This window comes from Labrus mixtus, chromosome 22, assembly GCF_963584025.1.
Source record: "Labrus mixtus chromosome 22, fLabMix1.1, whole genome shotgun sequence".
NCBI lineage: Eukaryota > Metazoa > Chordata > Actinopteri > Labriformes > Labridae > Labrus > Labrus mixtus.
The window spans coordinates 8,245,195-8,257,417 of record NC_083633.1 but is presented as its reverse complement, the minus strand read 5'-3'; the positions used below and the strand labels follow the sequence as shown (position 1 = coordinate 8,257,417).

General features: G+C 42.4%; 1 protein-coding gene across 1 annotated transcript; it reads right to left on the bottom strand.

The window, feature by feature from the left end:
- Positions 1–7,236: 7,236 nt before the first annotated feature.
- On the bottom strand, positions 7,237–11,228 carry LOC132956568 (E3 ubiquitin-protein ligase TRIM39-like). The gene is made up of 2 exons (XM_061030089.1): positions 11,069–11,228; positions 7,237–9,963 (listed from the first exon to the last, which is right to left on the bottom strand). The coding sequence occupies exon 2, from the start codon at positions 9,959–9,961 to the stop codon at positions 8,324–8,326; it is 1,638 nt and encodes a 545-aa protein (XP_060886072.1). The 5' UTR covers positions 9,962–9,963; positions 11,069–11,228; the 3' UTR covers positions 7,237–8,323.
- Between the last annotated feature and the right edge of the window lie 995 nt (positions 11,229–12,223).

Sequence of the window (12,223 nt, the reverse complement as noted above, 5' to 3'; positions counted from 1 at the left end):
GCCCATCTGTCAATCATGTCAGCTACACGTCGAACTATGGATCACATGTGTCGTTCATAAAGTCAAAACTGAGCTGTTAGCCCCCCCCCCGTACAGTGTGTGACAATAACTAATAAACCCTATTAATTTCTGCTGTTAAAACAAATGTTTTTTTAATATGATGTGTATGTGACTTCTAGTGCTCTTGAAGCCAGCCTCAAGTGGACACTCTAAGAACTGCAGGATGTTGCAATTCTGCATCAGCTTCATTTTTGCCTGTTTGTTACGTAGTGGGTTTTTATGGAAAGCCATTTGAGCATTTATTTAATATCCATGATATCAATCTTCAGTTTGCTGATGTAGTCCGGTCTTCTGCAGCACTAGTTTATCAGTTCATCGCGAAAAGCTTTACTAGTAATATAGTTGACAGCAAAAACTCCTACATGTAAACTAGTAAAGCTGAAGAATGTTTACAAGTTAACTGGTAAAATCTAACATGTTAATGAGTTAACTAGTAAGCCAAAATTATGTTTACTAGTTCACTAGTAAAGCTTTTTGCTATTAGCTTGTAAACTACTGCTGCCAAAAACCAAACTAATTCAGGAAACTGAAAATTGATATCCAGGATATCGAATACATGTTCAAATGGCTTTCCATATCCATCAAAAGCTCGGACATGTTAATGAGTAATGTCCAAAACAAACACTAGTTTGACTAGTAAGATGGTATTTTTAACTATTAGTTAGATGGTAAACATTTTAAGCATCACTTGTTAACTCATAAGGTTACAGGGGTGCAAACTCATCAGGGATGAAAAAGGTGACATGGATCCAAACCCCCTAGGGGGGTCCAGGGGGAAGCCCCCCCGGGAAGATTATTTTTTAAATATCAGCTTTAAAATGTTAATTTACATACGATTTTAGCAATCAGACCTACTAAAGAAGCGGTGCAAACAATAAGAAAAACACCATTGCTTGTCGATATCTATGTTCTGTTCTAACTTTTTGATAAAGCTTCAATGAAACATGAAAAACCTATGCTCCCAACCTTGAGTCCCTTTTTATAAATGGGATGAATTTGCAGAACAGGGCTTACCATGTTCTACTAAGGGGTGATGTGAAGGGCAGTCACTATGCAAGTAGCTCTCAGGGCAAGAGTCTGAGAGAGCATCATAATACAATCATCAAGTATGACAATATTTTCTCTTCTATCATAAAATATGTAACATTATCAATATATGAACCTGATGTTTTGCTCCTGCTGATTTTCATTAAGTTTATATTCCCTCTGGCATTATTACATGTGTTGACCAGCTGTCACTTTAATGTTGCCTGAGATAATAATGAACCAGAAAGCTGTATGACGTTACCTCCAAGCTAGCACGCATTTCTCTCAACAACTTTACCTATGGCTACCAAACATTATGATCAGACAAGATGTTTAACAGAAAGGCTGGCTTGCTAACCAGACTTCGAATCTTTCCACGGTGTTTTCACGGAAAAATAACGTTATGTAAATTAGCCATGTGCTCCACATTGACTCATTGAATCAGGTTTCATGCTTCTTGCGGTCGGTGCGGCGATATTGCGCAATCGCGGTAGGCGCAAGAATGGTCCGCGGAGGGTCTGAGCGCCCAGCCGCGCACCTCCAAGATTTTGTAACAACGCGGACGGGTTCGTGCTGATTGGCTACAGGGCCTGGAAGTACTTTATTCGGGCCGTGTTGAGCAATCAGACCGCAATCAGTATGAAACGACTCGACGTTCGCATTGACCATGCTCGCCTCAAAATTCTGGAAAAAACTCAAACAGCAATAAGATCGATCTCTTTGATATGATTGTCCCATAGACTGTAAATATTAAGATTGTCCACGTGAACTTACGAGCAGAAAAATCAGAAAATAATTTCCTTCTTTAAACTCACTATATAACAGGCGCCACCTTACAGATCTGTTTTATGATTCCACATTGAATAAAAAACTCAATGATGGGATAAGAACAATAAATCAAACATTACTCTGTTTAAACACACATCCTGCACGTTACTCACCTGAGTATCTTTTAGGGTTTTTCTGTCAAGGTCAAGACGAAGAAGAAACTCTGACTCCTGGAGAGAAAATATTCTTCTGAAGAGATAAGTTTCAGTTTCATTTCTCGTTTTTTTTTTTTTGGCCCATCCCAATATGAGTCCCAGGCTCCTTTTTACCGGCCTGGTGGTTGCTGCTAATTTTTGACAAATAAAGGCAGCTCTCCATCAGAGGATCTTTTTGCATTAATTGTTGAAATAGTTTACAGATCAAAAATAAGTAAAAAGTGATGGCAGAGTCATTTTCATAGAGTGAATTACATATTCAAAATATGAGCTATGTTGGGCCTCAGCCATGTGTGCTGGACAAAGGACTCAGGCCTATCTCGCAGTTCTCAAGCCTGACTAGAGTCATTTTGGAGGTAACTATACAAAGGAGTCTTAGCCCACCAACCCCCAACAGAAACTAACAAATAGGTGTGAAAAGTGGGGGGTGGGGGGTGTCTGAATTCTCTATCCGCATTGGAGGAGGCACAGGCAGCTCCAGTCTTTAAAAGCAATCGCCAGGCATTGCTTCCTCGTCTTCAAGTGTGGTCTGCCGACCCAAAGACACTCTCTTAGGCTTAGACTTAGACTTAGACTTAGACTTTCTTTATTGTCATTCAAACTTGTACTTTACAGTACAGATAAGAACGAAATTTCGTTGCATTTGGCTCGTTGTAGTGCAGGATAAAAACAGCAGCAAGTATTTACATAGAAAAATAAGGTGCAGATATAAATAGATATAAAAAGAAAAGCTATGGGTAAAAATTACTATACAGATAAATATATTGCACATTTGTGATGTATGTTATATTGTATTTTACAGTCCAGTGAGGTAGTCCTGTGTGGGGGTTTGAGGGGGAATGGAGGGATTATTTTTTCGTGTTCAAGAGTCTTATGGCCTGTGGGAAGAAGCTGTTACAGAACCTGGAAGTTCTGCTTCGGAGGCTGCGGAACCTCTTTCCAGAGTCCAGCAGCGAAAACAGTCCTTGGTGGGGGTGGGAGGTGTCTGCTGATTTTCTGAGCCCTGGTCAGACAGCGGATCTTTGCGATCTCCTGGATGGGAGGAAGTGGAGTCTTAATGATCTTTTCCGCCGTCCTCACCACTCTCTGCAGGGACTTCCAGTCGGAGGCACTGCAGGCTCCGGACCAGACAGAGATGCAGTTTGTAATGATGCTCTCTATAGTGCCTCTGTAAAAGGTGGTGAGAATAGGAGTCAGGACGCAGCCCTGAGGGGAGCCGGTGCTCAGGGAGATGACACTGGAGGTGTTGTTGCCCACCCGCACGGACTGGGGTCTGTTTGTGAGGAAGTCAAGCAGCCAGTTACATAGGGGGGTGCTGAAACCAAGGGGGGCCAGTTTGCTCACCAGATGCTGCGGGATGATTGTATTGAACGATGAGCTGAAGTCCAGAAACAACATCCGCACATGTGTGTCCTTCTCTTCCAGATGTTGTAAGCCCAGGTGGAGTGCAGAGGAGATGGCATCCTCTGTGGAGCGGTTAGGGCGGTAAGCAAACTGGTACGGGTCGAATGTGGGGGGAGGTCTGGAGACAATGTGGTCCTTTACCAGCCTCTCAAAGCACTTCATCATAATGGGGGTTAGTGCTACAGGGCGGTAGTCATTGAGTGAGGAGATTGTGGATTTTTTAGGCAATGGTATAATTGTAGCAGTCTTTAAACATGATGGTACCACAGCCTGGATCAGCTAGGTGTTGAAGATGTCTGTGAGAACCCAGACCCGGTATGTCGTCAGGGCCCGCTGCTTTCCGGGTGTTCACTCTCCTCAGGGTTCTCCGGACATCAGCTGTGTCCAGGCTGATTGGCTGCTCATCGGAGCGAGGAATAGATTTCCTCGCTGGAGTGGTGTTGAGTGCCTCAAACCTTGCAAAGTAGTTGTTGAGGTCGTTGAGAAAGTCCTCAAAGAAGTCCTGCACTTTCTGACTGTGAGCATGCTTTGCAACCTTTATGGCACGGTTCAGATTGGCTCTGGCTGTTTTTAGTGCCACCATGTCGCCAGATTTAAAAGCGTCGTTCCGGGCTTTCAGCATTGCACGTACCTCACTAGTCATCCAGGGTTTCTCGTTGGGCCGTGTGGAGATGTTCTTGATCACACTAACATCCTCCATGCACTTCTGAATGTATGCAGACACAGACTCGGCATACTCCTCCACACACATCTGATGATTGTCTGTAGCAGCCGCCTTGAACATGTCCCAGTCCGTGCATTCAAAGCAGTCCTGTAATGCTTCCATAGCTCCCTCAGGCCAGGCCCTCACCTGCTTTACTGTGGGGTTTTTTCCTGATCAGCAGGGGCTTGTATGCAGGAATTAGCATCACAGAGAGATGGTCTGAGGAACCAAGGTGGGGGCGGGGTGCAGCCTTGAATGCCTTTTTGATGTTACTGTAGGCCAGGTCCAGCGTGCTCCCACCCCTGGTTGCAAAATCCACATATTGATGGAAATGAGGAAACACAGTTTTCATGTTGGCCTGATTAAAGTCCCCTGCCACAATGAAAACTCCCTCTGGATGTGTAGATTGCAGTTCACTGATGGAGCGGTATAAAACATTCAGGGCTTCTCTGGTGTTTGCACTGGGAGGAATGTACACTGCTGTGAAGATCATAACAGTGAATTCCCGGGGTAAATAAAAGGGCCTGCATTTTATAGTCAATAGTTCTACATCAGGAGAGCAGTGACATGAGACTATCTCACCGTTGTTGCACCAGTTGTTGTTGGTGTATATGCAAACACCGCCGCCTCGGGATTTACCAGTGAGAGAGCTGCTCCTATCCGACCGAAATAATGTTAGCCCCTCTATGCTAACTGCCTCATCTGGAACGGATGGTTTCAGCCACGCTTCTGTGAGAAATATGGCACAGCAGTCTCTCATCTCCCGTTTTGCAGTTAAATCCAGCTTCAGGTAGTCCAGTTTGTTCTCCAGGGAGCGGACATTAGAAAGCAGGATGGAAGGAAGCGGGGTTCTGTGCGGGTTAGCTTTTAGCTTGGTTGCTAGCCCCGCTCGGCATCCCCGTTTTTGCTTCCGGTCACACCGCTTCCGTCTCCTCCGCTGGCGGACACCGCTGGTACGAGGCTCCGCTGCTTCACAGGCCGCTGGATGTAGCTGGCGTAGTATTCCGAGGCTACGTAGAAGGTCCAGAGTGGTCGCATCTACCAGTCTGAAACTGTTTGATTTACCTAAAACTAAAATTGCCTGGCAGTCGTATACTACTTTAGAGTAACTACGCTGCAGGTTCACTGTGAAATTATCAGAACTGACTGGGTTATTTGCCATTATATCCCTGTTGGTATCACGAGCCACTGCAGCCGCAGCCGAGCAGGGCGCCGCCATCTTGGATCTTCACATGATGGACTCCAGCATTCGAGACAAACTCTTTCCTTCTCTTCAAGTGTTGTCTGCCGACACCAGAGGATACACTCTCCAACAAGATGGACTCCAGCATTCGAGACAAACCCTTTCCTCCTCTTGGCTTACATAGGTTAAACTCCAGAGCTGAGGTTGCTCAGTCTAGGTAGCTCTTCACATGCTAAATTCAAGCATCAGAGGATTCAGCTGACTACTTCCACGGAATATTTTTAGGAGTTTTGGGCGCAATCAGATGCTATCAGGTTCGAGCAAAAACAAGAGTTTCTTTCCTTTGATTTTTCATAAGACGTCATTGAACCCAAAGTAAGCGCTTTGGTCTGGGCAGAAATAGTTTCAGAAATAGTTGTTTCTTTTATAACCACTGATAATTATGCATCATTGTTGACGAGACGTCACATTCTGTTTATTATCTGTTGTAAGCTGCTGCATTTGTTTTATTGTGATGAACCGCTGTGTTCGCCTATGTATGTAATGCTATGCTAGTTTACCTTCAGTCAATGACTTTCACAATCAGAAAGACCAGTGTACCCGCCGTTGAATCAAAGTCCGGCCACTGGCTTTCTGGTGTTTAAGTAACAGTTACTGAACTCAGCTCAGAGAGCTCAAACTATTCCGAAAAGTAGCCACACGGATTCCTTTGTTGTCCACCATTTTGTCACCATGTGACGAAGCCACATGGTGCATTGTCTCTCTCCACCATCTTGTTTTCTCTCTCTCTCTCTCTCTCTCTCTCATCTACATATACAAACACACACACACACACACACACACACACACACACACTTACACCTCATTCACAAGTTTTGCTTGATAATGTTTGTTGGCTTAGATTAGTTTGTAATAGTTATTTGTTTGATTAAGTTCATTGATTTTGGATTGATGTTGCTTTGTTTAAATGAATTCTGTTATAATTTAAGAGAGCAGTTGTTTGTGATTACTGGTGTATTTGCATTGTGATATAAGCTGGGTGCGAGGGCTTTGTGTATGGATTTCACGCCTTCAATTTAAGTAACTATTTCAAGACTGATTTGAGTGATATTTTGGTTATATTTCCCTGATTACAGGGTGGTGCCCCGAGAATGATTAAACATAGTTTAATGATATTGTTATTTATATTATTAATAATTAAATATAATTATTAAAGAATATAACCAAAGTTGACTTGATACAACCCCAACAGCTATTATTTGGAGTTTTACGGTAAACTTCTTTTTTTTTTAAATAAGGACAGTGCACATAAACGTAAACATAAATATGCCAGATTATAGTCAAAGGCTAATTTCCACCTGTAGTCCCTTGGCAGGTTGGTGGTAAACACATAAAAAAAGTTGCATAAAACCACAATGATAAGCAACACCAATACAACAAGTAATGACAAAACAACAACATATATCGTACATGAATTAACAGAGACACATACCAGTATAAAGAGCGGCTGTTCGACTTTGTTCAGAACAAACCATGAAGTGACCATCAGAGTTCAAAGTTCTTCAGGTGGTGCTAAGGGAGGTAAAGTGTCGGAGTATTAAAGTGTCACAGTGCTGGAGTATTGCACATCATTAAGAGGGACTGTTGTAATTGCACATTTACCCGACAGCGTGTAACTTTAAAGGACTTGAAGGAAAGCACAAACAAGAAGACGTACCAGTTAACTAAAAGGCAAAGGTACAAGGACAATTATCAAACACATCATAATAATAATAATAATTCCATTGACAGACTCATTTAGAAAAAAGTTTTGGGTACATTTAAATTATTGGCATGGATTTTTTTGTGTAGGGACCAAGCAGCACATGACACGGGAGTCATTTTAAAGAAAAGGTGGATTTTTATTTTATCCAACAAAGAAAAACCATACAAACCAAATTAGAAGAACTAGGCCAAACAAAATAAGGTGTGAACAAAGCAGCAACCTCCAGGGTGTAAAAATGAGGCCAACGCTGAAGTGTAAAATCCTGCAGTTCCTCAAGTGTCCACTAGAGGCTGGCTGCAGAAGCACAGGAAGTCACATACACACCCATTCAAAAGAGCCTGTTTTCACAGCACAGATTAACATGTTTACAGCCTGGTTAAAAAAAATAAAAATAAACAGTACTGATTAGTTATTGTCATCACTGGCACACACTGGTGCTGACAGGAAGTGACCAGAGGCAGGGCACAGGTGCCCACAGGAAGTGACCAGAGACAGAGCACAGGTGCTGACAGGAAGTGACCAGAGACAGAGCACAGGTGCTGACAGGAAGTGACCAGAGACAGAGCACAGGTGCTGACAGGAAGTGACCAGAGACAGAGCACAGGTGCTGACAGGAAGTGACCAGAGTCAGAGCACAACATTGACAGCTGTTCTTGAGAGTTCTAATGAGCATCAAAACAATCCTAAATATCATCATCATCATAAATGTTGTATGTTTTCATAAAGAGCTGGGTCTTTAGCTTTTTCTTAAAGATGCAAAGGGACTCTGCAGAGCGAATGGAGTTTGGTAGTTTGTTCCACCACCGGGGGGCGACAGAGAAGAAGTATCTAGCTACAGACTTAGGACCCTGTTGTGAAGGTTAGATCAGACGCCTTTCATTAGCAGAGTGTAGTGGGCTGGAGGGAGTGTAGACCTGGATTATAGAGTTTAGGTAAGGAGGAACCGTTTTTGTGGCTGTTTTGTAAGTGAGCAGCAGGGGACGACCAATTACATGTACCTGCAATACAAGAGAAGAGAAGGCACAACCTAAAAGGTCATAGGGCCGTCACAATCACGTAGCCCTGACACATTCCATAATTTAGTTGGATTCACTAGATCTCAAATCAATACATCATCTATGGGCAGATGTTTTAATGGTGCTCTCTGCTTCACCACCAACACAAAGCTTATCTCACACTGAGATCATTTAATGATTTATTTACTGTGTTTGGCTCACAGGAGTGATGATCAGAGGGGCATAGTTGTTCCCTGAGTTATATTTGCAGGGACGAAAGTATGGGTACAGTTTCTCAGTGAAGTTACAGCCGGTGAAGGAGTAGATGAGAGCTGCTGCATCTACATCATAGAAAGAGACCACACCCTCCTCGTAATCCACAAACACGCCCACCTTCTGAGGCTTCGACTTCAGAGAGAGAAGGGGAGAGTACGCAGTGAGAGCTGTGTACTCACTTCCATTCCTCAACAACAGAATCCAAGGGCCTGTCTCTAGTTCTGGTGAGATTTGTTCCTTCCTGTTAATTGATCCTCGGGCCACTCCTAATTCCCATATACTTTTATTTTTAACCTGAACCTCAAAATAAAACGTTCCTGCAGAAAAACTCTGCTTTCCTAAAACACAACCACTCATAGAAAATCTCTCTGGGTTGTGTAGGCGATTCTGTCTTTTACCATAATATACTTGTTTCCCGTCATCAGACAGAATGAGAAATGAATATGCAGTATCAGGATCCAGAGTGACGTCCACTGCATACTGCTGGATCCTCCTCAGCTCAGACTCAAGCTGATTCTTCACCTCTTCACTGAGTTTCTCCTCCAGCTGAGCCACAGCACTCCTCACCATCCCCTCATACGATGAGTGAACTCTGACCTTCGTCCAGTCTTCAGTGGGTGGGTGATCAGGGTTCAGGGATGGGAGGTTTTGGAGGAACTGGAGGTGGTCTTCAGTGCTTAAGAGCTGCTCCACTTCAGTGTTTCTCTTCATCAGCTCAGAGATTTCATCTTCCAGCTCTTTGATGAAGCCTTCAGCCTTCTCCTCTGTTGTTTTCTGCTTCTCCTCAAGTAAGTCAAGAAGCTGAGCCAGGCCTTCCTCGACAGACCGGATCAGAGCTGTGAAGACCTGCACGCTGTCTGATTTCTCCCGGTCAGTATCTGCCCTGCTGAGCTCCACTGAATCCTTCATCTCCTGAATCTTCAGATGTCTCTCCTTGATCATTTTCTGAATTTCAGTCTCCATCTCACTCAGCTCAGCCTTCTTCTTTTCAAATTGCTCCATCAAGGGAACAATACAGTGAAGCTTGTGATTTGATTCAGTGCAGCTGAGACACACACACATCTGATCCGTCTTGCAGAACATCTCCAGAGGTCTGCTGTGACTTTTACACATTCTGTCCTGCAGGTTCTCCACAGGATCGACCAGCTCATGCTTTGTCGGACCTGTTATGTTCTGATGAATCTCCAGGTGAGTCTCACAGTAGGAGGTCAGACACACCAGGCAGGACTTTAGAGCCTTCAGTTTGGATTCAGTGCAGACGTCACACAGAACTTCTCCAGAGTTGGTGTTTTTCTTCAGAGACATTCTGCTGCTTTTCTTCACAGCCGACTGTCTGAACTGAGCAGCCATCTCTGATATGAACGTGTTGACTCGAAGCTGAGGACGTTTTTCAAACACATCTTTACACATGGGACACTCACACTGGTCATTAACATCCCAGTGATGAGTGATGCAGCTCTTGCAGAAGTTGTGTCCACATGGTATGGAGACTGGATCAGTGAACACATCCAGACAGATGGAGCACAGAAACTGCTCCTCAGATAGCATGCAGCTGGCGGCAGACATTTCTAGAAACGAAGAGAAAAGACCAATAGATAACGTGAAACATGTTGAAACAAGGAACTCTAACAAATCTTATATTTATATACCAATGTCTATAAAGCCTTTGCATTGTGGGAAACAGTACATGAGAGAGACTTCTCTGATGCAGACTGTAGATTTGTCACGTATCAGCACAACATCCGGGTTTTCTTTTGGCATACTGCAGATCTCACATTTGTTTTCATACTTTAACCAAATCAGTATGAACTACTGGTGCTGTAGGTGGTTTGATTGACCGCCTACAGCACCAGTGACCTCCCTCACATCATGGTGGATTCATGTTGGCTCTCTGTAAATAATATATTTAAATGTACGGTCTGGAGCTGCTCTTTAAAAGGGAAACGTGAGCAGTAGGAACTGAGGTTAATAAAGACTGATAAATGGTGATCTAGTAGCTGAGGAGAAGAGCGAACATATTATTTATTTTTAAAAAGAGGACAAAATTAAACTGTGAGTAGAGATTAAAATATAACTGAACTAACAAACACAATATGTGGGCTACAGAATGTTAAAAAACGAATTCAAGGTGAAACCTTTAAACAAAACAGTGTTTGCTGCCATCATGCGGCCATGAGATGTAACTGCAGCATCTCTTTGTAGACATTCTGACTTTTATTATTTAATCAACAGATAAAGGACTTGTTATTATCTAACGTATGAGTTACGTCATATATTTATCTACGTCTGTGGTCATAGTCTGATAAATGTTGAAGTCTGCTTGATTTTAAAAAGCTCTCAGTATTTGGTGTATTAGAAGATATTTTTATATTGGACAAAATGTTTCCGTGTACACCTGACACACCTGACAAAGACTACGTCATCACGCTGACGTTCAGACATTTAATCTCCAGTAAAGTTATCTTTATATTCAGATGAGTTCACAGGTATTTCACCTGTCTGGATAATAATTACTTCTATCAATGCCCGGAGCAGCAACACAAACACTGTCAGACTTCTTCACTTCTTCTCTGAAACTCTTTGAGCCCTGACTGAAAACTTGAATACAGCTCTATTCTTTCTTTCTCTCGCTCTCTCTTTTTATCAAAGTCTACGGTTACTTATCATGCTCACCTGTGCGGATGCGACTTCGTGACGTCAGACAGGTAAAGGAGTTGATGAAACGACCTTGTTTCAGATACAAACAGACGTTGTTCTTCTTCAGCGGTGAAGTTCTGTCACTTTCATTTCCTCAAGTATGACACCGAAACACTTTTCTGTGTTGCTCCGCCTCGCACTGCGCATGCGTCACTTCGTTTTAGTTGAGTTTAGAAAAAGGAGGTAGTTTATTAGCACGTGACGTAGGTGCAAAGATCGAGAAGGGTCGAGTGGTCTGTCTGCAGGCTGCAAGAGGTGTGAGAGGGGCGGAACCATAGACTGTAAATATTACAGTAAATGGGCGGAACACGTACGAGAAGAGAAGGGCGGAACCAGTACCAGGCTAGGGGGCGGAACCGGTACCTGTCCAAATCTCAGCAGAGAAGCACGCGAGATGTCGAAAACTATGATTTTGAAAGAAATGACCTACAGTCACAGGTAAGAGTATTCTCCTTAATATTTTATTAAATATAAGCATATAAGTAACTCATACGATAGTAACATAGGGTTATATCACAACCGGAGTTGATAAGCTTTCTTTAAAAGCAAACGATTATTATTTTTATTTAAACGATGTTTTAGTTCACCAAGTGTTAAAAATAGGGTAAACGGAGGTGTTAGTTTAATTAAGTAGCCTATATGTGACATTTATCCTATTTTCGTTAAATATTCATAAATAATTATGTCTCCTTACTGAAATTATTTGACTTTATTACATGCTAGATTTCATAATTATTACATTTTTGATTCAATTTTGTGTATGAAAATAAAAATATTCCCTTTTTTATTTACTCTCAGCTCCATCCAACAATCTGCACAGACAGGCTGCCGGGCTTCTACTGCGGATATGCTTGTAGGATACTACAGCTTTTATGTTGCTGGAGGCACTTCTGAATTATGTTTCATAAATAAAAATGTTCATTTAGTTTTGCCTTTGTTTTAAGCTTTGAAAAATGAATTGAAGCCAGAAAGATTTGGAAAAGTCATGGACTTGTATTATATGAGGTCTATTTATGATGTTTAATTTTGTAATATAATTAAATATCCAATCAAACATCAAGTAGCCTAATGATATTCAGCCCTACATTTTACTGCTTATGTTTGTATGTTTTCATTTGTCTTTCAGACATT